Source organism: Peromyscus eremicus, chromosome 8b, assembly GCF_949786415.1.
Source record: "Peromyscus eremicus chromosome 8b, PerEre_H2_v1, whole genome shotgun sequence".
Classification (NCBI taxonomy): Eukaryota; Metazoa; Chordata; class Mammalia; order Rodentia; family Cricetidae; genus Peromyscus; species Peromyscus eremicus.
Genome location: NC_081424.1, coordinates 12,846,205 through 12,872,342, shown reverse-complemented (window position 1 = coordinate 12,872,342; position 26,138 = coordinate 12,846,205). Strand labels below are relative to the sequence as shown.

The 26,138-nt window shown below is 43.8% G+C and overlaps 2 protein-coding genes and 1 long non-coding RNA gene across 5 annotated transcripts in view; 2 read left to right on the top strand and 1 right to left on the bottom strand.

Annotated features, from left to right (window-relative positions):
- Rev3l (REV3 like, DNA directed polymerase zeta catalytic subunit) overlaps window positions 1-5,777 on the top strand; it is a 153,610-nt gene extending 147,833 nt beyond the window's left edge. For both annotated transcript variants that reach the window (XM_059272524.1, XM_059272525.1), the window contains one exon: window positions 4,648-5,777. In XM_059272524.1, coding sequence (XP_059128507.1) covers window positions 4,648-4,788 — 141 coding nt within the window. In that variant the 3' untranslated portion in view covers window positions 4,789-5,777. The remainder of the gene's footprint in view (window positions 1-4,647) is intronic.
- Window positions 5,778-14,177: 8,400 nt separating this feature from the next.
- On the bottom strand, window positions 14,178-22,041 carry LOC131918425 (sodium-dependent glucose transporter 1C). Its single transcript, XM_059272523.1, has 4 exons — window positions 21,850-22,041; window positions 19,962-20,130; window positions 18,631-18,747; window positions 14,178-15,436 (listed from the first exon to the last, which is right to left on the bottom strand). Exons 2-4 carry the CDS (start codon window positions 20,008-20,010, stop codon window positions 14,223-14,225), a joined length of 1,380 nt encoding a protein of 459 aa, XP_059128506.1. The 5' UTR covers window positions 20,011-20,130; window positions 21,850-22,041; the 3' UTR covers window positions 14,178-14,222.
- A 254-nt stretch (window positions 22,042-22,295) lies between these two features.
- On the top strand, window positions 22,296-25,415 carry LOC131918424 (uncharacterized). 2 transcript variants are annotated; one of them, XR_009380971.1, is made up of 2 exons: window positions 22,296-22,428; window positions 25,179-25,415. It is a non-coding gene; the product is annotated as an uncharacterized LOC131918424 (long non-coding RNA). The 2 variants fall into 2 exon arrangements; XR_009380970.1 differs by having other exon boundaries at window positions 24,906-25,415.
- Window positions 25,416-26,138: the final 723 nt, after the last annotated feature.

The following is a 26,138-nucleotide window of genomic DNA, read 5'->3' as shown; positions in this document are numbered from 1 at the left end:
TTTACCAGACAGGCACAGAGAGTTCTTAAATATTCATCAGTTTGTCCTGGCACCTGAGTGTTGCTGTAGCACATGCAACTGCCATACAGAAATGCTGTACTGGGGGTAGATTTGAGTCTCTTGGCAGATATCGAATTAGCAAAAGGCTCCCTAGAACAGTGTGCTCCATCTTTGCCGAGGATGTGCTTCTAAGCAGCTTGCTTGAGGCAGTAACTAACAGTGGATACTGCGACTGGTGTGCTTTGGAAAATGTGCCCTTCAGTTGACAGGAGGTGTTTTAGAGGTCAGAATTTCAGTGCCTTGTGAACCATCTTTAAACCTGAGCCCCTCCCACAAATCAACCAGAGCTGTAATTACAGTGAGCTCCTTCATCTCTTGAAACACAATCTGTTGCTGCTGCTGCTGCTGCTGCTTACTGTCCTGTCTCCTCACTCACGCACTTCTGAAATGTGATCTGAGGCTGGCCTAAGAACTCCTTGACTCAGCTCATCTTCCTGCCTGAGCTCCAGAGTAGCTAGGACTTCGTGCTTGCAACTTAGACTCCCTTTTCTAACCACATAGTTGTTCTCTATTTCCTTGACTCTGAGGAGTTCTCACTAGTATTGGTTTAAACTAGTTTTTCATGTTTACTAACCATTTTAACTACATTTGTGACTATAATTACACTCTGATGATAGTGTGAGATATCATAATGCTTCCCCTTTGCTAGAAATGTCCTGTGATTGATTATTCTTAAGCACTGTCTTAGTTAGGGTTCTATTGCTATGAAAAGACACCATGACCGCTGCAACTCTTATAAAGGAAAACATTTAATTGAGGTGGCAGTTTATAGTTTCAGAGATTTAGTTCATTATCATCATGGCCGGGAGCATGGGGGATGGGAATATGGTGGCAGGCAGACATGGTACACACACCACCACATTCCACTCTCTGGCCTGCAAAGGCTTGTAGCCATATCATAATGCAAAAATTCACTCAGTCCTACTTCAAAAGTCCCCCCATAGTCTATCACAGTCTCAACAATGTTTAAAAGTTCAAAGTCTCTTCTGAGATTCATGCAATCTCTTAACTGTAATCACCTATAAAATCAAAATTTTAAAAAATGATCGCATATTTCCTACATGTAATGACACAGGATCTACATTGCCATTCCAAAACATAGGGAAGGGAGCATATCGAAGAAATACTGAACCAAAGGAAACCAAAAACCAGCTGGGCAAACTCCAAATTCTGCCTCTCCATGTCTGATGTCAAAATGCTCTTCAGATCTCTAACTCCTTTCAGCTATGTTGACTGCAACACACTTCTTTCTCTTGGGCTGGTTCCACTCCCAGTTGGCAGCTCTCTTTGGCAGGTATCCCACGACTCTGGCATCTCCAGCATCTTGGGGTCTCCAAAGCAATCCAGGCTTCACCTTCACAGCTTCACGAAATGGCCTCTCTAGGCCTTCATTCAGGGACACCCCTGACACATGACTGGTCTCAGAGGCTTTCCTTAGTTGTAAGGCAAATCTCATAACCTGTTGAAGGCCCTCCATCCAGCTCCCTAAATCACACACAGAGGCTTATTCTTACTTATGAATGGCTGGCCTTAGCTTGGCTTGTTTCTTGCCAGCTTTCCTTAACTTATCCCGTCTTTTCCCCTTCTCTTCTATAAATCTTACATTTACTCCATGGCTTGCTGTGTAACTGGGTGGCTGGCCCCTGGAGTCCTCCTTCTCTGGCTCCTAGATCTCTCCTCCCATTTTTCCCCTTCTAATTATTTTCTCTGCCTGCCAGCCCCACCTATCCTTTCTCCTGCCTTGCTGTTGACCATTCATTTCTTCATTAGACCATCAGGTGTTTTAGAGAGGCACAATAACACAGCTTCACAGAGTTAAACAAATGTAACATAAACTGAAGTAATACACCTTAAAATAATATTCTACAAAAATAACCCCTTTCTTCTATCCTTAACTCTAAAGCCAGAACCACGTGCCTGAAGCTGACAAGTTCTGCTGCTTGCTGGGGCTGGAACATGTCCCTTTTGTTAAATTACACCTTTACCAGCTTTCTGGTTTTGGGGTTTTTTGTTTTGTTTTGTTTTTTGAGACAAGGTTTCTCTGTAGCTTTGGAGCCTGTCCTGGATCTCACTCTGTAGACTAGGCTGGCCTTAAACTCACAGAGATCTGCCTGGCTCTGTCTCCCAATTGCTGGGATTAAAGGTGTGTGCCGCCACCACCCGCCCAGCTTTCTGTTTTTGATGGTTTCCTTCACTGCGTAATCTTGGCTGTTCTGGAACTTGCTCTGTAGACCAGACTGGCATCAAACTCAGAGATTCACCAGTCTCTGCCTTCCAGGTGCTGGGATTAAAGGCATGTGCCACTTCACCTGACTCTAAGCTTTTCTTTAATTCCTTTTCACAAGACGGAAACTTAGCTGGGTGGGCTCTTTCCCTGAGATCACCACTCCCTTTATTCAATTTCTCAATCTATTTATCTCCTTGAGCACAGTATTTAGCTGTATTCTGTTTCCTGGTGCCTCTTTTCTTAATCTGTACATCTTGTATTTTTATTTGCTCAGCTTGCTCCTTTTCCTTATAAATCTTCATCAGAGTTAACACTAATAACCACATGACAGTGTCTCTACTAGACTGTTTTGAGATTTGGTCATTTTAAATTTGAGACTAGGCCATTTTCTTTCAAACCACCACAATGGCCAAGGCAGCTCTTAAAAAAGAAAACATTAAATTGACATCTGGCTTACAGTTTCGAGGTTTAGTCCTTTTCATCATGGCAGGAAGCATGGCGGCACACAGGCAGAAATGGTGCTGGGGAAGTAGCTGAGAGCTACATCCTGATCCACTGGCCAAGAGATGTGGGGGGAGGAGAGGGTGAGGGGAGGAGACAAAGGGTCTTATGCATCCCAAGCTGGTGTCAAACTTGCTGTGTGGCTAAGGATGACTTTAAACTTGTGCTGATCTTCCTGCCTCCAGCTCGTGCCTGCTGTGATTATAGGTGTGCACCAGTACACTCAGTTTATGCACATGTAGTACTGGGGGTTGAACCTGGGATCCTAATGCATGCTAGGCAAACACTCTCAAAAGCCTCTCTTCTACCTCTTTTGAGATAATTCCAGTAGATTGGCACCACCATGCTGTGTTCAACACTAGAACTTACTCTTCCAATCTGTCTACCGTTGGTACCTGTTATGCAGCTTTGTCTATTCCTCCTCCCCTGCTCTCCTAACCCTCTTCTGATCATTATTACACCCATTATTTCTGGGAGATGTGACCAATTTTAATTTCCATACATGAAACTGTGATGTTTTTGTCTTCTGTATCTGGTTTATTTCACTTAGTTGCATCCTTGTTGCTACAAATGACAGGCTTTCCTTTATGACTGAATAATACTTCATTTTATAAGTATGCCCTATTTTTCTAATTCATCTGTTGGTACATACTTCCAATGATTCCATTGCTTGATTGTTGAAAATAGACGCTATAATAAACGTTGAAGTTGAGTGTTTCTTTCATACAGTTATTTCATTCTTTTGGATATATACTCAGTAGTAGAAATAATTGTATCACCAGGCATAGTGGCACACACCTTTAATCCCAGTACTCAGGGAGGCAGAGACAGGCAGATCTCTGTGTGTTCGAGGCCAACCTGGTCTAAAAGTAAGTTCCAAGTCAGCCAGGACTGTTACACAGAAAAACCCTGTCTCTAAATAAATAAGTAAGTAAGTAAGTAAGTAAGTAAGTAAGTAAGTAAGTAAAATAATTGCATCATGATAGTTTTAGTTCTGAATTTTAAGGAGTCCCCATACTGTTTTCTGATTCATTATCATTTTTAAATAACATTCTAATTGAGTATTAAATGGTATCTCATTGTAAATTTGTGTGTTGGCTTTAGTTTTTTGAGAGAGAATATTATAGCCCAGGTTAGCCTAGAACTCAGGATTCTCCAGAGTGAAGGATTACAAGAACATGCTGCCACACACAGCAGATCTCCACTGTGGTGTTGATTGTTATGCCTGCTTGTTAGTGATGTTAACTGCATCTATGGGTTTGCCATTGAATTGTGGTCCTTGTATAATCTGGTATTTCTTATTGTATGAATGGTCTCCTGATATTTTCTCCTATCCACTGTTGACTGTTTCCTTGGCTGTACAGAGAGTCTTAGTTCTGTATAATCACATTTGTTGGTTACTGCTTTTGTTGCCCATGTTTACAAAGCATAGTCCTCGGGTGTGACCTTTGTCGGCAGTGTGTGCAGGTCTCAGTGGCTTGGTCAGTCTTGTAGGACTAGCTCATCCTCTGAGGCAGGGTTCTTCCAGGTGGTAGGTTCTGGGTCAGTAGCCTGGGCAAGCACAGTAGCCTGCCTTGTGCCTTTCAGTATAGCAGGATTGTATTGTAAATGAAAGTTGGGCAAAAAAATGAAATTAATCCTGAGGTCATTTTGTCCTTTTTGTGAACTATCCTTTAGCAGTAAGTACCTTTCTCATAAATAGTAGGCGAGGTTTCTGGAAGATTAAGCAGATGGAATTTTTCTATACTGAATTAAGGTTGCCGGTTATCTGAGGTGAGCAGAAGGGATCTAAAAACTGTTACTTACATATATACACAGAAGTGTTGCTACTGTTTTTTCTGTTTTTCTTACACTTTCAGATATGCAGGAACTGTTCAGGTTCCTTTGATCGACATATCCCATGTGTTTCTCTCAACTGCCCAGTACTTTTCAAACTCTCACGAGTAAACAGAGAATTATCCAAGGCACCGTATCTACGGCAGTTACTGGACCAGTTTTAAGTTATCAGTATCACAGAACTCCAGGTGCTATTTGTTCAGTGTTTACCACTCAACTCCTCTGCATGGTGCTTTTTCAACTTCCATCAAGTCAAAAATGTTCGTCTGTCTGTCATCGAAGACTATGAAGACTTCTGCTAACTGAATTAAAAAGTATACATGTTGATCTCTGAATAGCTCACTTCTTATAATGTACAAATTCCTCATTCTTTCACCTTTTAACCTTGTTTTATAATAATGCAGGTGTTGAATTTGCTCCAGTTTATGTACCATCTTGTAAATCCATTGAACAGATCATGTTGACTTCCCTGTGGAAGGAACACTGAAAACCTCTTAAAGAAAGTCATTCGTGTGTATTCCTTAAACTGTCTGTATCAAGACGTGTTGCTTAGAGATATCCACTCACTTTATAATTTTGACTGCAAAATATTTTGTAAATACACTTTTTTACTTTTCAAACAACTGAGTAAAATAATGTGCAATGAATTTTATACAATGATTTTCATGTTGTTGGTATATCTCCTCTAGGTTTTGCTTGACTCAAAGGTAGATTTGTTACTTTGATCAAACTGTGCAAATAGTACCATGTGTAGCATTTTTTGAAACATTCTTTTCTAAAGACCACTGTCTTGCTTTAGCTACTAACGGGGCATTGTGAGGAACTGTGCAAAGACATTTTTGTTACAAACCTGTGGGCCTGTTGCAATACTTTAAAAATAAAATTAAAAAAATTTATTCCATTTTGCTTGTTTTGTATAGACATTTCTATTGCTTCTAAATATGCTTAAAATATTTTCTTTCCTTATGTACTGTACAGTTAATCTTATTTGCCATCCCTTGAACACAAATGTGTATTTAGGATATTTGTATAACTGTATAAAATGAAAAAGGAATTATGTGGTCAGTGCATTGTTTTTTAAACTGGAAATCATTTTGTTTTAAGAGTTAATAATGGAAACCAAATTAAAAATTGAATAAAATATGAAATATAATGCTGTGACTTTTATCTTGCCATAGTAGAAGTCTCTTCATCTGTTCTACAAGCAGCATGGGTTCCATCTAAGCCTAGACTTTCCTGAACATGAGGTAAACTTAGTAGACTCATGCCTTCGAGCCATAGCAAAAGCTCTGAGACCCAAAAGGATGCACAGTCTTTCCTCTGTCCAGAGGGCTGGATTGGACAGAGATGTTTTCAGTACAATAAGAAGCACTTTTAAGTCTGAATTTAGAAAACAACCAAAGGAAATTTAAATTTGGGGGCCTGTACTATAATAGTAGCCAGTGCTTTACCAAGGTTAGATTAATAGCTTATCAGAACTAACTATATTGATTAATATGTTAAAACTTTGAATTTTTGAAGTCAATTTTAATATGATAGTAGCATAGTGACAGGGAAAGAAATCTGAAACATTTCTCATTTTTCACATCTTTAAATCACTTCCTCAGACCTTTACAACTCACATTCACATACCTTAAATTACTTTTAGACCCTCACTATTTACAGACTTTAAATTTTTCCTTTTTCCATCCAAGCATTTACCATTAGACACAGATGATTGATTACTGAGAGCAGTCATTGAAAGCAAGATCTTTTAAATAAAGGTAAAGTTTTTAGTAAATGCTAAATTTTTAATTAGTAATAGTAGCATGGTAGCTTAAGTATTTACATTTAAACCCATTTTGTGAGTTTATCTCTTTTAGTGTGGAGCCTGTGAGTATGCCTTTCTCAGAGGGAGACCTAGTAGCTCTAGAAAAGCAGGGACTGTTTTTACATATGAAACGGACCAACGAGGCACCTGCAGCCTTGTGGAGAGGAACTTGTTGCCTGCTGTTGCTAAAATGATAAAGTGAGGGCTAGCCATCAACACCATCAGAGACCTGAGAAGGATAAATTTGAGCAGGAAATAAATCCAAATGGCCTCTGTACCAGTTAAAGTGACAGAGACTTAGCTTCTACCTGGATGGTTACTATATGCTCCCCTGTGGTAATCTTGGTTTTGTTGGGGGCAGAGATTGCTGGTCTTCAGCTGCCAGACCCACAAGGTCTGAGAGGTTTTCCTGTAGATGAGGAATGTGGGAAAACTAACCTTGATGAGGCAGAGTAGGGCAGTCAATCCTGACTAAAGTGTTAACAGTTTGCACAGGATACTGGCATAAGGCAAGGCATGGAGCAGTTCTTCACGCAGTGAGTGGCCAGCTTTGCCACATTTAAAGCAAGCTCCCAGTGGAGTTCATTTGTGACCCCATCATCTTTGGAGGTGACCTTAGGAGCTGGCATTTCTGTCTCTCGAGACAAGCTTTTTTTTTATTAAACACTTTAAATACTATATTCAGCAGATCTCTGAAGAGTTTAATATATCATCTAATATATTAAATATACCTGATTTTAAAGGAAAGTTTGTTTTTAGTTATTTGTCTTAGGCTTAACCCTTCATAGTTTATACCAGTGGTTCTCAACCTGTGGGTCACAACCACTTTGGGGTCACATATCAGATATCCTGCATATCAGATATTTACGATTTGTAACAGTAGCAAAATTACAGTTATGAAGTAGCAACGAAATAACTGTGATTGGGAGTCATCCAACATGAACTGTAATAAAGGGTCGCAACATTAGGAAGGTTGAGAACCACTGAATAATCTATAGAAGGCTAAAGGTTGTCCTTGTAAATGAATTCCATTTGTATTTAGCATGACTACAAGGATAGTTTTGAGCACATGAAAGAATTTGATCATTTATAAGGTGACTTACCATTAACCTGCATATCTTAATTACCTTTAACAGTTTACAACAAGTTAGTAGCTTTTGTAAGATTGATTTTACAGTTTTATCTCTGTTAAGTTTGAACCTTAAAAATTTGAGTTTGAGATTTAATTGAAGATCCTTTAGCATCAAAATGAAGTTTTAAACACTAAATACAGTACGTAGATTGAGAACTTACAAAACCGTAAATACAGTCCACAGAGAGACTGGGAATCTTACTTTACTGACCCTTTTATTGTGTACCTTTCTAGAATATCACAATTTCTTGTATAACTCAATTTATTCAAATAGCTAAAGCTTAACAAAATTAGTAAAGACAGAGGCTAATACGTTGTTTCTTATCCGAAAGTTTCTTGAAGCCTGATGTTGAACACAGCAGACATAAAAGGTTAAATATACATCTCTAGGTTTCTGTTTATGTGCGTAGACATTTATAACCTTAGGAATTTATAAACCTTCATTAAACCTTCATAGGCTCAACAACATAGACTTCCACTCACCAAGGCTGACCTGGCTATAGCTGCTGCTGAGTGCCAGATCTGCCAACAGCAGAGACCAACACTGAGCCCCAGATATGGCACCATTCTCTAGGGTGACCAACCAGTGACCTGGTGGCAGGTTCCTTATATTGGACCATTTCCTCCGTAGAAAGGACAATGCTTTGTCCTTACTGGAGTAGATACTCATTCTGGTTATGGATTTGCCTTTTGTGATGGTTTGAATAGGTATGGCCCCCGTAGACTGATGTGTGGCCTATAGTGGCACTATTAGGAAATGTGACCTTGGAGTAGGAGTTGTGACTTATTGGAGGAGGTGTGGCCTTGTTGGAGGAGGTGTATCACTGTGGGGGTAGACTTTGAGGTCTGAAGCTACACCCAGTATGGGACACAGTTTACTTCCTGTTGCCTGCAGATCAAGATGTAGAACTTGCAGTTCCTTCTCCAGCATCATATCTGCCTGCACACCACCATGTGTCCCACCACAATGATTGCTGTAGAATAATCCTTACGTACACTGTGAATATGTATTACTCTCATTGGTTAATAAAGAGCTGTAGCCAGGCAGGAAGTATAGGTGGGACAGCCAAACTGAGAATGTTGGGAGGAAGAAAGGTGGAGTCAGAGGAGTCACCAGGAGAGACAGAGGAAGCAAGACATGCTGGAGGACAGGTAAAGCCATGAGCCATGTGGCAATACACAGATTAATAGAAACGGATTAATTTAAGTTGTAAGAGCTAGTTAGTAATAAGCCTGAGCTATTGGCCAAGCATTTACAATTAATATAAGCCTCATTGTGTTTATTTGAGAGCAACTGAAGGACAGGAAGACATCAACAGATGGTAATGGACTAAACCTCTGAAACTGTAAGCCAGCCCCAATTAAATGTTTTCCTTTATAAGAGTTGCCTTGGTCATGGTGTCTCTTCACAGCAATAGAAACCCAAACTAAGACACTTTTACTGCACATAATGCTTCTGCCCAAACCACCATCCATGGACTTACAGAATGCCTTATCCACTGTCACAGTATTCCACACAGTATTGCTTCTGACCAAGGAACTCACTTCACAGACAGAGAAGTGTGACAGTGGGCCCACAATCATGGAATCCACGGGTCTTACCATGTTCCCCACCATCCTGAAGCAGCTGGCCTGAAAGATGGAATGGCCTTTTGAAGACACAGTTACAGCACCAATGAGGTTGCAGCAGCCTGAGGGGCTGACTGGGGGTTTCCAGTGGGTGGTATATACTTGAATCATCATCCAATATATATGATAAGGTTTCTCCCGTAGCCAGGACCCATGGGTCCAGGAATCAAGAGACAAAAAAGAGAATAGTTGCACTATCACCCCTAGTAACCTACTGGAAAAATTTTTGCTTTCTATTCCCGCAACCTTAAGTTCTGACCTAGAAGTTTTGGTTCCACAGTGTGGTGCACTCCTGCCAAGAGCCACAGCAAACATTCCATTGAACTGTAAGCTCAGACTTCCCCCCTGGGCGCTGTGGACTTCTGATACTGTTAAGCCAACAGGCTAAGAAAGGAGTAACAGTGTTAGGAGGGGTGATGGATACAGATTACCATGGGGATATTGGATTGCCTCTCCACAATGGACGTAAGGATTATGTCTGGAGTGCAGGATATCCTTTAGGGAGTCTCTTGGTGCTACCATGCCCTGTGATTAAAGTCAACGGAAGCTACAACAGCCTAATCCAGGCAGGATGACCAAGGGCACAGACCCATCAGGAATGAAGGTATGGGTCACTCCAGGAAAGAGCCAAGACCTGCTGAGGTGCTTGCAGAGGATGGAGGAAATGGAGAATGGGTAGTAGAGGAAGGTAGTTCTACATACCTGCCAAGGCCATGTGACCAGTTGTAGAAATAAAGATCATTATTGGCCTGTTTCTGTCATACTTTTGTTAAGAATGTGTTTATACAGATTGTTTTCTTTCCTTGATCTATTATGTAATATAACATCAATTAAGAGAATATCAGTGATTATCATACTTAAGTTTGAGATAATAAAAGAATGTCCCTCAAGGAACAATGCCACCTATTCTAAATCTACAATGTATTTGCAGTTGTGCAAGGAATAGTTATATCGTGTTAGGCATAATTATGACCTGGTTAAATACTTGTTTGCAACTGTATGTGGGATAGTTATATCAAGTTAGCAGTAATTATGACATGGTTATTGTTTTCATTTGGAAAGCATGACATAAGGAGATATGATTGTGTCAAGTTAACAAGGGGTGGGCTTGGTGATAGTTATTCTTGGTTGTCAACCTGACTACATCTGAAATCAAAACCCAAAGGACTAGGCACACCCTTGAGGGGTTTTTAATTAAAAAAAAAAAATTGAAGTTAGATGAGCCACTTTTAATCCAGATCTTGGAGGTAGAAAGGTACAACTTTAATCCAGGTCTTTCCAGGTGGGAAGACCCACCTTTCCTCGGGACCACACCTTCTGCTGGCAGCTTATGTAAAGGACATGGAAGAAAGGAGCTGGCACTCTGCCTGCTTGCTCTTGCTCTAACAAGTCCACTCCTTCACTGGCATTAGAGGCTACTTCCTTGGGATTTCATAAGACCAGCTGAGACTTCCAACCTCATGGACTGACAGCTGCTGGATTCTTGGACTAGCTGGACCATAGCCTGTAAGCCATTCTAATAAATCATACATATATGACTTATATTTATTTATATATATCACATATATCTACATATATACTCATGTTATATATTCATATATATACGTGTGTGTATATATATATATATATTCGTTCTTTAAGTTCTGTTCCTCTAGAGAACCCTAATATAAAACTGTACCTATACTCTCTGAGACTTCTACGTCAGCTATAGGTTTTAATCCTTTGAAAAGCTTGACTTGCAGGAGCATGAATATGGCAGACACTCCCAACAAGGACTCCCGGGGTCACAAGCCTGTTCTAGCCTCTTGCCTGGCTTTCGGCAGAACCTGTGATTTACTTCGAGCTACTCAAAGAGGGCCAACGTGGTAGGAGGCAGCTCCTGTAAGTACATCTTGCCACACAACCCCAGGTTGGCAGGGATTCACTGCCTTGGGAAGGGGAGTCTCCTGCTCGCTTTGAACAGGCTGCCGTGTTTTAAGGGGAACTTCAGAGTATTGCCTGGAGAGGAACTGTGGGAGACTTCAACAAACCCACAGAAGTGACAAGGTGACAGCTGGCAGAAACTAGGAGCCTGTTAGCAGTTATACTGCCAGCAAGCAGGTGTCCCTGAAGATATGCTCATGCTCCAGTGAAGAGCACAGTCCTCCCTGATAGAGACCCGCAGTATGCGACAGTCAAGTCATGCCGCAACGTCTATGTTGCAGACAGCTAGATCTTGATTTGTCAGCAATAGGACACTTGGCCATCCGCTACTGTGTTCCAGAAGATACTTCCCTACGGATACTTTTGCTACCTAAGCTCAGTTGTTTCCTTCCGATCCGAAAGTACATTCCACACTATGACAACGCCCATTTACACTTCAGTTTGGGGAATTTCCAATGTGGATTTTCAAGTTGTATGTCAAGTTCTTACCACCATGCCTCTCTTCCTGATGCCATCTTCTTCCCTCCAGTGTAGTGGGTAGCCATTCCAGCTTTGATCTGGAAGTTCCAACCCCCATTGAGACTTCGGCAACTGTCACGCCTACAAGGCGGGGCCAAGGGAGGCGCCTGGGGACCCGAGATCTGGATGGGCGGGCGCTCTCTCCGTTCCGGGACCCTGGATGGTGGAGGTGGATCAAACAGAGCTCCAGAGAACACCGCTAGACTGTGATACACCTTCCCCAGGCCCCTCGACCTGCCTATCCCTTAATTTGTAAGTGACACCATTAAATAAATCTTCTTTTAACTACGTGGAGTGGCCTTAATATTTACACCAATATCCAGAGTAGATGTTGAAGATAGAATGTGTTTAACAAGACCTACAGTGCCAACTGCTGCCACTAATGCCTAACTGTAATGCAGGGGCAGAGCTCATTCCCGATCTCTAGGGAGAACAGCACAGTATAGAAGGAGCCACAATGTCTACGGCCACTTGCTCGTCCACCCCCCACCCCCACCCCCACCCCACCCCCACCCCCACTGCTGTGTTAAGTAACCTGAACCAGTGTGGTTGTGTGCATGTGGGAGGTCAGTGGGCAGTGGTCAAGAAAGGCGTTATGGGGCTGGAAAGATGGCTCAGCAGTTAAGAGCACTGGCTGCTCTTTCAGAGGACCTGCAGGGTTCTATTCCCAGCACCCACACGGTAGCTGACAATATCTGTGACTCCAGTTCCAAAACTCTGACACCCTCTTCTGGACTCTCCCAGCACCAGGCACCCATGTTGTTACACTTACAAGATGTCACAAAATCACACAACACAGAATAAAAAAAAAAAAAAAATGTAATCTTTTTTTAAAGGTGTTACATTTCACTTAAGAAAAAAACAAAGCACTTTTTTTTCTTTTACAAAAAGCAAATTCTTAAAATCTGGCAAGAGACAGCAAATGCATTGCAGCCCTGTAGCCATTCATTGTCACTCAGCATAAAACTTGAGAAGAGTTCTAAGTCATTTAGCAGAGGATAGCCCGGACTGGTTCTGTCACATTTGTGAAGTAGCATCCCTCAACCTGACTTCCTAGGCCATCACACTATCTTCTCATCCTTATTTTGGTTTCTAAATACTTCAAACTCAAGGAGTAGTCCTGGAGGGGGAGGCTCTCCAATCACCAAAAATGATGGTGCCTCATTTGTAAACTACACTTTTAGCCTGGCTTACAGTACATATGTGGTTAGTACCCCAACCCAGTGAGAGCCATGTCCTAAAACAACCAGGCCCAGACCCAGCTTGTTACTGAGGCAGGCTATGGGCAGCAAAGGACCCGTCCACACTGCTACTGCTGAAGGAGTAACTCTAAAGCAGCTTCTGTAATTGAAACATAAGTCACTGGGAACTTAGTTCAGTAGCCGAGTACTTGCTCAGCAAGTGCAAGGCCCTGTGTTCAGTCACAAGCACTAGAAAAAAAGTATGAGCAAACAACAACAACAATTACATACAATCAACAGAATGTCTCCAGATCCTCTCTGAACAGGATACAGACTCGTATATAAAAATAACCTCTCTTTTAAAGTGTCCGCAAAAATATACCATAATCTCTGAGATGCAGTGAACTGCTATACTACACAAACATGATGCAGTGACTGGGACACAGCGTGGGAAACGAGACTAGAATTTACTAGAATACTTGGACGCCCCTTGAGTGTAAGGGCAAGGGGCGTGTTGTAGATGAATGAATGCAGCGGCGCTGCTCAGCTGCTCGCTAAACTGCAGGACTTCACAAGCTGTAGCACATTCGGAGGGCTACCCATCACTTCTGTTTTACCTTACATTTGAAATTCATGGGCTGTTTTAGCAAAAAGATTATACAACTTTAAAACGTACATGTTTCACCATGCATGGTGGCACACACCTCTAGCACAAAATTTAGGAGACAGACGCACAATGTTGAGTCAGAGGCCAACCTGGGCTACTTAATAAATTCCAGGCCAGCCTGGACTATGAAGTAAGACTCAAGAAACAAAACAAACCCAAACCCTACAATTTGGAAATAATCTCATTTGCATTTCTAGAATCACAGGAGACCAAATGAAGTCAGGGAGGAAGCTAGAAATTGATCTAGAAATTATGGCCTCCTGTGTTCTCACAAAAGTAAGGAAACAGTCAGCAGTATTTTTCAGCACAACCCTACACAGAGGGTAAAACTAAGAAAAACATCTTTCCATTTCCAAAGCTGGCTCTTTCACGTGGTTACTCTCCACAAGCCCCTGGCAGAATACGGACATATGACCATTTGCTCAGCCAAGTAGCTCCACTGGTCTACAGTGTGGACTTCCGGCACACTACCCAGCTCTTTACACGAAAATGCCTTCCGAAAGGTGGAGACCATAAAACTGTCTCAGAACAAGAACTCAGGGCACAAGAACAATCAGTAGTTTACAGAAGACTCTGAGAATTCTAGAATGCTTCAGTTTCAATGCTTGCTGTAGACACCCACAAACTCCAATTGCCAAAGCCTGCTGAAAGTCTGCCAGAGCTCTGCTCTGACTGGTGCCTTCAGGAGGAGTGGCTGATGACTCAATGAAGTCATTCAGTAATTCATCTCCTGACTGTCAGTCCCTTTTGTCCTGGTGATTCCTGAGAGAGTTGCTGCTATTGACTGAAAAGTATGCATTTGAGAGGAACTGATTGGAGACCTCAGGGGTGGGCTCCATCGGGGCTTCTCTAGATGTGTCCCTTCCAGACTCCTGCACTGGGTCACTCATTTCAACCACTTCAAAATCCATTTCGTTCCATTTTTCTGCATCTTCCTCCTCATGCTCTTCTTCACAGTCATTGAGCTCAGAGCTGGAAAGCAAAGCTCTCTGGTCCTCACTCTTTCTTCCTTTTGGCTGGTGACCCAGAGGTAAGGTGGCTAATTTATACATCACAGGAAACAAAACCGCAGTGAACATGGCTGACCCCAGCCCCGTGTACAGAACAACAGGCAGATCGGGGTAGTGTCCCTGAAGAATTCCGATGACTCCAGGTATCGCCATTTCTCCCAGGGCGGCACCGATTACAAAGAATGCTGCAGATTTCCCAGTTAAGGTGGTGTACTGCTCGATCCAGGAAACTCCACTGGGAAATGTGGCTGCCATCGAGGCTCCGTACACAGAAGTTGCGATCCAGAGACAAAGAGGGCTCTTGTCAAAAAGGACCAGGAAGAAAGATGAGGTCAGACTGCCAATGTTACTCAATACGATCATGGTTCCAGGCTGTAGGAATGTCGCAAAAAAGATGGCCAGGCCCCTGCAGGCTGCAAAGGTCCCCCAGAAGACGGAGTTCAAGCCGGCTGCTTCACTTTCTTTCATGCCAACATGGGTGGTGGCAAATGAGAAAACATAAGAGCCGTAGGTCACCTCAGCTCCAACGTAGAAGAAGAAGAAGAGGAAGAGGAGACAGAGCAGGGCCCAGTGATATTTAGCTCTTCGAGCTTCCTGAGCAGATGCTGTGGATTTTTCCTGCTTTGAGTGTTTCTTACAAAACAGACCAAACAGAAAGACAGAGACTACTAAGACATAGGTGCCGATGGAAGCGTATGCCCACAGCAGGTTCACGTCCTCAGGCGCTGCAAACAGAGAGTCTGAGGTGGCTCCAGAGGATCGGTTCAGCATCAGAGGGACCAAGTCTGTCTCTGTGTGGTTCTGAGCGGATGCTGTCGTCCCCCAGGCCAGTTTAGCCAGCAGAGGAGCCAGGAAGGCACCCAAGGCGAAACTGAAGTGCAAGGCCTGCATGTGGGGAGCTCCTTTGTCACCCCAAAGAGCCAAGATGAGGACGTTCCCACCTGCCAAGGAAAGAAATGATTTAATGATCATTCAGTAAGAACACTACATACATCACTATTAAAAAAGGTGTGTCTTGGGGGGGGGGCACACTGGTACGACCCAGAACCAACGTGATACAAAGACTGAAGTAGGGCAAAGCTATGTTTGAGGAGCTCTGACCCTGCCACCAGTAGACGGCGTCACAGCATCTCTTCTTAACACACAGAATCTACGAGCTGGTAAACCACTACCCACTAGGGCCAGGCACATTAGCAACGGCTTTCATAAAATGTGCTAGTACCACACCAGGGGGCACACCGATATAACACGCCTATCTACTTACGAGAGAGAGAGAGAGAGAGAGAGAGAGAGAGAGAGAGAGAGAGAGAGAGAGAGAGGAGAGAATGATTTTAGCATCAGATAGTAGCCAGATCACCAAACTGTCTATTCTTGTACCGAGCAGCCACTGTCATGGAAGTCCTTACCCAGGGCCCTGATGTACATCCCAGCACCAAGCACAGCTGTCAGACTCTGCTCTGTTCTGCCGGAGAGCCTATGAGGTGATGGGCAGAAGCATCAAGTCTTTGGCTCTCCGTTTAACTTTCAAATAAGCATACATTTCCACTCTGTTATAGAATATTATTTTAAGATGTGCTACATTTGTTTATGCTCTGGAACATTTGTTTTAATGATGCAAAGATGTGTTGCATTCTTTTATGTTGCATGTGTTTAACTCTGTGAAGCTGTGCTACTGTGCCTGCCTAAAACACCTGATGGTCTAATGAACTGAACGGTCAACAGCAAGGCAGGAAAAAGGACAGGCGGGACTGGCAGGCAGAGAATAAACAGAAGGAGCAATCTGGGAGGAGAGGAAGAAAGAGCAAGAGAACAAGGAGAGGAGGATGCTAGGGGCCACCCAACCACACAGCCACACAGCCAGCCACGAAGTAAGAGTGAAAGTAAGATTTACAGAAGTAAGAGAAAGGTAAAAGCCCAGAGGCAAAAGGCAGATGGGCTAATTTAAGAAAAGCTGGCAAGAAATAAGCCAAGCTAAGGCTGGGCATTTATACTTAAGAATAAGCCTCCATGTGTGTTTATTTGGGAGCTGGGTAGTGGTCCCCCCAAAAGAGAAAAAACAACCAACAACAACAATTTGGTGTACCAATGTGAGGCTCAAAATCCCTAGGGCCTGAGAAAGCTATAAAAAAAAAAAAAAAAAAAAAAAAAAAAAAAAAAAAAAAAAAAAAAAAAAGATATGGCTCCTTTAAGAAACTCTGCTGTACAGCAGAGCACTTAAAACAGCTTTTTTCCCTACTAAATAGAAACAAAAAAAACTAAGTAAAAAATGCCTGCCACAGTGCAGGGCACCAGAATTCCATAGCTGGGAGGTGTATGCGGTTCCAGGTCAAACCAACCTCCAACTGGGCTGCCAACTTTAGATTTGGATTTCACAACTTGAGAAGTGGGCGGAGTCCACCAAGAGAGCCATGCACAAGATCCAGGGTGTAGCTCAGCAGTCTAAAGTTTGCTTGTGTGGTCAAACACAGCTAAAAGACACGCAGCAAAAGAGTTCCAGATGGGAAAAAGTCTCTAAACAGGTTCCACTGTGTTTTACAATGTACGTAGGCTTAAGAAAGAAAAGAAAATGGGTCATAGAAAGGAAGAAATAGTTTAAAAAAAAAAAACAGTCTTTAAAGACAATAAAAGTAACATGGAAGAAAAAAGCCATGTAAGGTGGGCTCACAGGGAGTCTGGATCCTGTATGTTACTGACTTGATTTTGAATTTTTTGACTGTTAACAAGCACACAATAGCTGCTGAGACGTGGGGTTGTGAACTGGACTGCTGAAGTGAGCCAATCTAGATTCTTTAGGAATGATTTACTTTTAAAAAAAAGTCAAAAAATGTATTTTTCAAATGGAAGTAAAAAGTGCTTTGGAAAAGAGGTTTTGCTTTTGTTTCCATAGGAAACAAGCAGCTGTGGATTCATTCCAGGTTAGTATGGATCAGATTTGATCAGATGACAACTTGACAAGTGACATCTATCAGCAAAGGTTACTGCTGGTTTTCCTAACACTTGGTCATTATCTCAAAATTTTCTCAGGGACCCTAAAGATACTTCTTCCACAGACAACAGGAAGTAGTTTGGAGAATACTACACCCACACTCCCAAGAGATGGAGTGGGTGGTCTTTGGTTATTTTTTGGTAAAAGCTCAGAGGCAAAAGGTAGATGAGATAATATAAGTTAAGAAAAGCTGGCAAGAAACAAGCCAAGCTAAGGCTGGACAATGATTCTTAAGAATAAGCCTCCAAGGGTTGGGGATTTAGCTCAGTGGTAGAGCGCTTGCCTAGCAAGTGCAAGGCCCTGGGTTCGATCCTCAGCTCCAGAAAAAAAAAAAAGAATAAGCCTCCATGTGTTTTATTTGGGAGCTGGGTGGTGGGTCCCCCCCCCCCCCCCCCGCAAAGAGAAAAAACAACCAACAACACCACTCTGTAGTTTTACAACCAAACAGAGCCTAATGTATATCCAACAACACGAGAGCAAGAAAGAAAGAGATGGAGTACTGGAGTTGGAGGTAAGCAAACGCCACCTTACTCTACAAAGAGGGTCTGCTGGTGGCGAACAGTAACTTTCCAGAAAAGGACAGAAAAGAAAAATAGGAAGCAAGCAGCACAGGCTATGCTGAGCTCAGAACTCAGCTGCATCTGTTCCTCTGTAGCCATACAGCAGCTCTATACTTGTTTTGACCTCCCAAATCATCATGGCTTCTTCTTTTTTTTTTTTTTTTTTTTTTTAACCCTGGTGTGATCAGACACTGGACAGCCTGGAAATTGAACCCAGGTCCTCTGGAACATCAGTCAGTACTCTTAACCACTGAACCATCTCTCTCCTCTCCCATGGCTTCTTATAGTAAAATGACCAGATGCTATCCTAAAAGGAAAGCCTGCTCATCTGTACCACACCTACCCATGGAAAGGGCATTGTTCCATGTTAGGATATTCTAAATCACCTCTTGCTCACAGAGAAACATACTTTGTTTATTTCATAGGCAAATGCTCAAAAGTGGATGTTCTGATGTAGCTGCTAGGAGTGTGACTCTGACTAGGTGCTGTGGCCCCATGTGACTTCCAAACGACAGTATAATCTCACCTGCTTTCCTTTTCCTAGCAGTAGTGTTGGAATAGTGCCAGGAACAATACAGGATTCACTAACCTGTATCCAGAATGCCCATTGAAATACCAAAGACAGACATCATGACAACCAGTAAGACCGCTGTCCTGCAGAATGGAGTAAGATAAAGACCCACTGTGGTAGCAGAAAGTGACACCCCTGAAAAGAAACATTAAAAAGTCAGCTAAAACAGCTCTACTTTAGTAAAAAAGATTTATTCATTCATCAGCAATAAAGTATTCTTGCTTCCATAGGAGTTTTAATGCATCCATCGAATTGTCTTTAATCATGACAATGTATTGAAAAAGGCATGCTAACAGCTCTGCCCTCTTTTCCAGGGTCAGGATCTGAGAGGATCAGCCTGTGCTCAACTCTGACATGGGCAGCAGGACTCAAGTACAGTCTGTATCATTTTTCCCACTGTCTAGGGTCCCTTCATCTTCAACCCCAGGTCCACAGAGCCTGGCCAGGTTCCAGGATTCATTCCGACCCCCATGGTCCCGGAAGCTCTGCCTTACCCCCAGATAAGCAGAGCTTCATGGTCAACTGTTACACGAATCCTAATTGGTCTTATAATAAAAACCCAGGACCAGATATTGGGGTAAAGGCTGAAAGATCAGAGAGACAAAGGAACAAGCCACTAGAGAAACTTCTCACCACTGCCGAATCCTCAGGCTGAAAGGGAGCGAGATCCTGTCTCCACGAATCCTCAGACTGAATGCCTTTGAGTTCTCAGCTGAAAGGGTCCCAAACTCCTGTCTCCTCATGCCTTATATTCCTTTCTCTGCCCAGCCATATCATTTCCTGTCTCAACCTTTCTAGTGCTGGGATTAAAGGCGTGTGACTCCCAAGTACTGGGATTAAAAGTGTGTGCCACCACTGCCTGGTTCTGTTTCTCTTTTAAACTGAATCAATCTCAAGTAGTCCAGGGTGGCTTTGAACTCACAGAGACCCAGAAGAATCTCTGCCTCCCAAGTGCTAGGACTAAAGGTGTGTGCCACCACTGCCTGCCTGGCCTCTATATTTAATCTAGTGGCTGGCTCTGTCCTCTGATTTTCAGGCAAATTTTATTTGCTAGAGTACAAACAAAGTATCACCACAGTCAACCAATGTATGAGCCTGGAGTGGAACCTAAATTACAGGAAAGGTCAGCATTCCTCAGGGTCGCCAACATTCACTCCCAAGGGCCAATCAAGTTTCCAGGGGGATCAATACAGACTTTCTCCAGCTGCCAAAGCAGGAAGAGGAACACAGATCCAGCTGCCAGGGTGGATGCCATCACACTCCCATCTCAGGTATCGTCACTTTTCCATGTTTAAAGCTGAGTTGCAAATTTGTTGACAGAAAACAAAGAAAAAGTAGTGTTTACTTACCCAAAAGTAAAAAATGATTTATACACTCAAAAAGAACTCCTCCGATCATAGAGCCACACAAATATCCTGAGGCACGGCCCACAAAAATGAAAGAGAGACTGCTGATGTTTCGGTTCACATTCCTTGCCAAATCTGGAAAGGTGGGTCCCAGGATAGCAACACTCAGTCCCTACAGTTAAAAAAGAAGAGAGCTTTACTCACCACTGAACACTGCCCAAGAAGCAGCGTTTCCATGGTAACAAAAGCACAGGTGGGAGATTACAATCCACCACAAGGGGCTGGGGACCACATTAAGTCAAACCCAAGGAAACACATACGTTACTAGCAGCAGAATCTACACACTCCCCAATGGGTTTTTATTCACAACCCTTGATATTTTTAAAGTTTTTGCTTTGTTTTGGAGACCCTAATTCATAATTTTCCTGTCTCAGTCTCCCAAATGTTGGTACGGCCAGTGTATTACAACACACATAACTTACAAAACTATTTGGTTTTTTTTCCTTCTGTTTCAACTGTTTAGTATTGAACAATACCCTTAAAGACCATCATGCATTAATAGTTACTATGTAACAAACTAGGGGCTGAGGAGGCGGCTCAGTCAGTGAAGGGCCTGCTGCACAAACACCAGGCCCTGAGTTTGGATCTCCGTCATTCACATAAAAGAGGCAGTGTCTTAGTTAGGGTTTCTATTGCTACAATGAAACACCATGACCCAAAAGCAAGTTGTAAATAAGTATGTAAGTATGTAGCAAATAAATATGTAAATATGCAGTATGTAAATAAATAAGTGGTTGTGTTGCACTACTCTGCTATAAAGCAAGGGGGTATTCCCTGCCCAAGCAGCAGCAGCAACCAAGGACTGAAGACCAGGTACACACTGGCCCGCGGCATGTGCAGGTTCTCATCAAATGTCTTCAAAGCACCGGGAAGACCTGGGACACACAGAGGGCCTCTATTATCTGCAGTGCTTTTTCCTTCCCTACTTTCCCATTAACATAGTCTTAAGAAACAACTGAGATTCAAACTTTAAGATGCCAAGTGCCTCTCTTCAAAGGTTTAAGCCCTGATAACACTCAAGTCAAAAACGATCAAGTTTAGGCCAGTGGTCCAGAGCTTCAAGTCCAGCACTCAGGAGGCAGAGGCGGGTGGGTCTCTGAATTCGAGGCCATCCTGATCTACACAGTGAGTTCCAGGGTAGCCACGGCTACACAGTGAGACTCTGTATCAAATCATCATCACCATCATCGTGTAGGGAGCTAGAGGCAGGCCAGTGTCTGTGAGTTAGAGGCCAACTGGGTCTACATATCGAGTGTCCAGGCCAGGCAGCCGGAGCCACAGAGTGAGACGCTGTCTTTACAAGGTGTTTTTCTTCTTGCACTTGAATGAAGAAAATCATTTAAGGATCTGAGGGCTTGATTTAAACAGGGCTGTGAACAGGGTAAGAAACATGTCCTTGATGCTATCATTTAACGAGAAAAGCCACTTTCTTCTCAGGACCTATTTTCCCATCTGCAAAATAAAGCGGTTGGCAGGATTTGGTCAGGCCTCCAGGAAGAGGCAATCTCTCAAAGATTTTCTGTGATCAGTTTGGAGCTTCAGTGGGTGGATGCAAAAGGGGGCAGGTAAAGGCCCGGCCTCCCCCTCCTACATCTCCCCGTTGCCCCAGGAAACTTGGTTTGCTCATCTTGCAAAACGTATTTAAATCAGTCTGACAATAACTCTCAAGGATTAGTTACGCCCACTTTTTCCAGATGACAAAACTGACACCCAAGGAATTAACCAATGCACCCAAAGGTCACACACAGCGCAGGGCACTGGGGAGACCACGTCCCCTGCAGGATGCCTGCTCCAGCCTTGGCCAGAGAGGGTTTCAAGCCTCAGCTCTCACCAGCCCCAGGAAGGCGGCACACAGCACCACGGTGGTGAACCAGCGCAGCACGTTCTGGGCACCGCCTTTCCGCCGAGACGCCAAGGCTTCGGGCTCATTCTCTGCCCCGGGGCCGGCCGGGAGGAGCCGCTGCCCTCCGGCCGCACGGAACTCGAGCTCCAACTCCAGCGTGGCGGATCCAAGATGCTCTCTCTGTACTTGCCGCGCTCAGTGCACCCAAGCCTCAGGCGTGCAGGGTGCTGTCCTGCCCCGCCCTGAGTCCCAGAGTCCCCAGGGCAGACAAGCCAGCCGGGACCAGCCCGAGCAAGCGTGTCCCGGAGCAAGCCTTCCCACCAAGCGGGTGCGGCGCCCGGGCACCGCCTCCGGATGGCAGGGCGCCTGCGCGGGTCACGTTCCGGAAATGAGGCCTCTCGTCAACCAGGAGCGGTCTTCAGACCGGAAGTTGATCTAGTTGCCTTGGCGATCGGACTTCCTGGTCCAGGTGAGGAGTCATAATAAATTGAGCCGGGGAGTTTTGCGGCTGGGAGACGCTAGGCAGAAAGAGTAGGAGTTGCGTCCTGGCACAAGACGAACCAGAGGGTAAGAAGTCACAAAACTTAGGAAGAAAACCGGCCTAGAACTGCAAGATGGTAACTTCCTCAGGCTCCAGGGTCACCTGGAAACCTGCAGGGTTTATTGCATGCTGGTCTTTACGTGCTTTCCAAATCCTTCCTGCTTACTCTTTGAATGTATGAGAGTGTTCAAAGTCAGCTTCTTACTCCACAATAGTTATTGACCTAAACGTGTAAACTCACGCATGAAGTATCTCAGTTAATTTACAGAATACTCAGTATCCTGTTATGCCCAGATAGTGGGGACCCCCAAAAGACCACCACGGAGACCGAATCCCACATGTAAAAGCCAAGAGCCTTTATTTCAAGCTCCACAGCTTGGTCCCTCTGTCTGTCCCACACAGCGGTGAGAGCAGAGCGCCCTGAGCTCAGGTGGGGCAGAGTTTTTTATCATAGCAGAGGTTGGGGTGAGGGGATTTCCAGGGTCCAGGACCCTGATTGGCTGACAATTGTCTAGGGGTGTGTGCTAGACTCAGGGACATCTGGCCACCTTATCTAATGGTTGGAATGTTTGGGATGTCAGGTACTTCCTCATCCCTGGGTGAATCCCCGGGTGGTATCAGCTTAAGGCTTTTGCTGGATCTGGGTGTTGCCTGCCAGTAAGCCTGTCACAGAAGCTGTGTGGTCCAGCTATTTTGCGGCCCCTTCACAATCCCATGTGATCCCATCTAGGAATATGAATATTAAGTTAGAGTAACAACTTTCCAAAGGCCAGACAACAAACCACTGGCCTTTGCTGAAGAGTGAAACAGTAGCCCAAGAGAGAAGTCTGGGTCCAAATGAGTTGCAAGCACTTGCCCACCCTTATTCCTGCAGACAAGTCCATTGTTATGAGTGGAGCTGGGTTTCAGTTTGTGTTTGCCAAGGGGCTGTGCCAGCTGAAAAAGAAAGACCATGTCCTTATGTGATTACAGATTTGGTTCTTGTTTAACCACAGGGACCATGGCCTCAAAATGTTACCAGGTACTATTCAGTATCTGAAACCCTTTTCCACTTGTATTTTTGTCTCTGATACCCCCTCCCACTTAGGCTCTCAAGCTACCACAAAACTGGGTCTTTTCATTACCTGTAAACCAACTTTCCAGCTTCATTTATATGATCATTAACATCTTCCCTGTTTGTTTCAGAAATCTCTCTTAAATTGGTTCCCAACTCTCTCCATTCCTGCTGTCTTGGTGCATGTCTTCACTTCTTAGACTATTTCAAAAGTTTTCTGTGGCTCTCCAATAGTGTGTGTCCTGAAATTTTCCATGGGACCTTTAGAACACAAAAAATGATTGGCTAAGGACATTTTTAAATGAGAATTATTCTGCACACTACAGTACCAACCTACTAGGCAAGGTGTGCCCTCAGGTACGATAGTGGTGTAACTGCTACAGAGGTAACTACCACTTTCTGCTTGGTTTTGAGGCCCGCTTCCACAAGAGGGGATTTTTACCTGGTACTGTAAATCTGTTCAAAAGCTCTTGGCTGGGAAAACTTCTGTTTTGCTAAATAGATGTGTTTTCAGACCTCTTTCTAAAGACTTACATGTGTACCCGTACATAGAGTGTTATTCTCGGCCTTGGTCAGAGACTTTTGGGTTTTGCAGTGGGTAGCCGTCAGAACAAAGACTGAACTGGTCAGAGTGCTAAGAATGAGGCTGATGAGTACTCGGTCCTGAACGGGACATAGCTACACCCTCTCTCCAAGGCTCAGGGAACACCGAGGAAGTGAGGGTTCACATGGCCCCTTCAGTAAAGGAAAATAAATGCCTCTGCGCCCCATGAAGTGGATTACTGGTGTGTGTGTGTTTGGGGCAAATAGAACATCTTGAGTACACCTTGTGAGCTGTTGTTGGGGAGGGCTGTTGTGGGATGTTTTGATCACACTCTGACACTCCTGAGACTGCCCAATGAAGTTATACCTTGAATCAGGGGGCGGGGCCAGTGACTGGCTGACAGAATTGGCCATAGAGAAGCCAGCAATTTGGAGAGAAAAGACTGCACAGGAAGGAAAGGGCAGGGACTGGAGTTTGAGTATCCTCTTGGTTCTGGGATGAGGGAAGAGACTTTTCTCTTGCAGTGTCTCTGGCCAAAAAACAAGGTCAGCTAGTTGCTACTCGGCCTCTCTGAGCTAGCAGGTTTTTACCCCAGCCTTTGACTTCTGAGTCTTACTGACAAATAGAATGATAGAGACTTAATTTAAACCTACACATCGTGGCCAGGGGGCCGATAATTAAAATTTCAGTAGATTCATGTGCAGCCACTAAGCCAACAGAAAAACATCAGCAGGCTTCCAAAAATATTGTTTACCCCAAGAGATCATTTTTTTTCTGATCTCCAGTGACTTAAATGGTATATGTCTTCCAGAAGAGGCAATTGGGCACTTAGGGGTATTATAGATTCCTATTTGGACCCACCCAGAATATACTGGGGTCTGAGATGGCCATCCTTCTGTTGCCAGGTGTCCCTTTGAAGAGGTGTCAGAGATAGCGTGGGCATCACGAGCGAGACAGCCTCTCTCCGCACCTGCAGTTCCGGGTAGTGCCGCTCTTGGTGCTGCTCTGTCAGTGGTACTGTGACTCTTCGCTTCTTTGGTGTTTGTTTTAGAGTGTCCTGGGATTCTGATGGTGGCCAACTGTTCGGGCAAGTGGATAACATCCAGTGATTCTGCGATCTGTTGACTATTGCACACCGGCTGGCCAGCAGAAGTCATAAATCCTCTTTGTCTTTGCAGCATGCCACAGTGCTGCACCACTCCAAATGTATGGCACCTATCTGTAGGAATGTGAGCTGTTTTGTTTTCCACCAAATGACCTGCTCTGGTAAAAACTCTGGTTCAGCCCTCTGAGCAGATGGAACGTCAGGCAAGTGAGACTGTCAATTTTGTCAACAGTGGGTAGCTTAACTGGATATCCCGTGTGGAAATGCCCTGTTCATCTCACAAACAAAAACTGTCAGTAAGTAAAACCAAGTAGACCGCCGTTTCTCCCATGTGGAGGAAACAGAAGTAGCTGTTGGGTACAGAAGGGTACTAAAGAGAAGGTACTTAAAACCTACCTCTGAAAAAGGCTCCAGTTGGAGGAGCCCGGGGTAACAAAGTGTGGGGATTAGGTACCACTGGATTGCAAGGATGACTCTCCTATTTATGGCCTAGAGATTTTGCACAAATATCTATCCTCTTCCATCTTGCTTCTTTATGGTAATACTGGGGTGCTGTGAGGGCTGGTACAGAGGATTAGAAACCCATTTTCTTGATAATCTTCTTTGGTGGTTTAATTACCGTTAGGGCTTCTTGCCTTGAAGGGTTTTTATGTTTTTATATTAGGCAAGGGTTTGCTTTTATCTATTGTTATCTCAGTTGGGGCAGCTGATCTTATTTATACTATACCTGTTTGTTTGTTTTTGGGTTTTTTGAGGGTTTTTTGTGTTTTTTGGTTTTTGTTTGTTTGTTTTGCACAAATTCTCCTGGAACTTGTGAAAGGAGGCTGTCAGTTTTCTCTTGTGGTATCTTGTTTGACCCCTTCACCAGTGGAATGGAGAAAATTTGGAGACTGGGACTTCTCAGTGTCTCTAAGTTAAAGATACTATCCCCTTTTGGGGATAGAGCATTTTGTTTCCAAAGAGTCACGTCCTAACAAATGGACAGGGACACAATTTACCCGGAGAAAGAGGTGATGGCCCAAGTTTCTCCCAA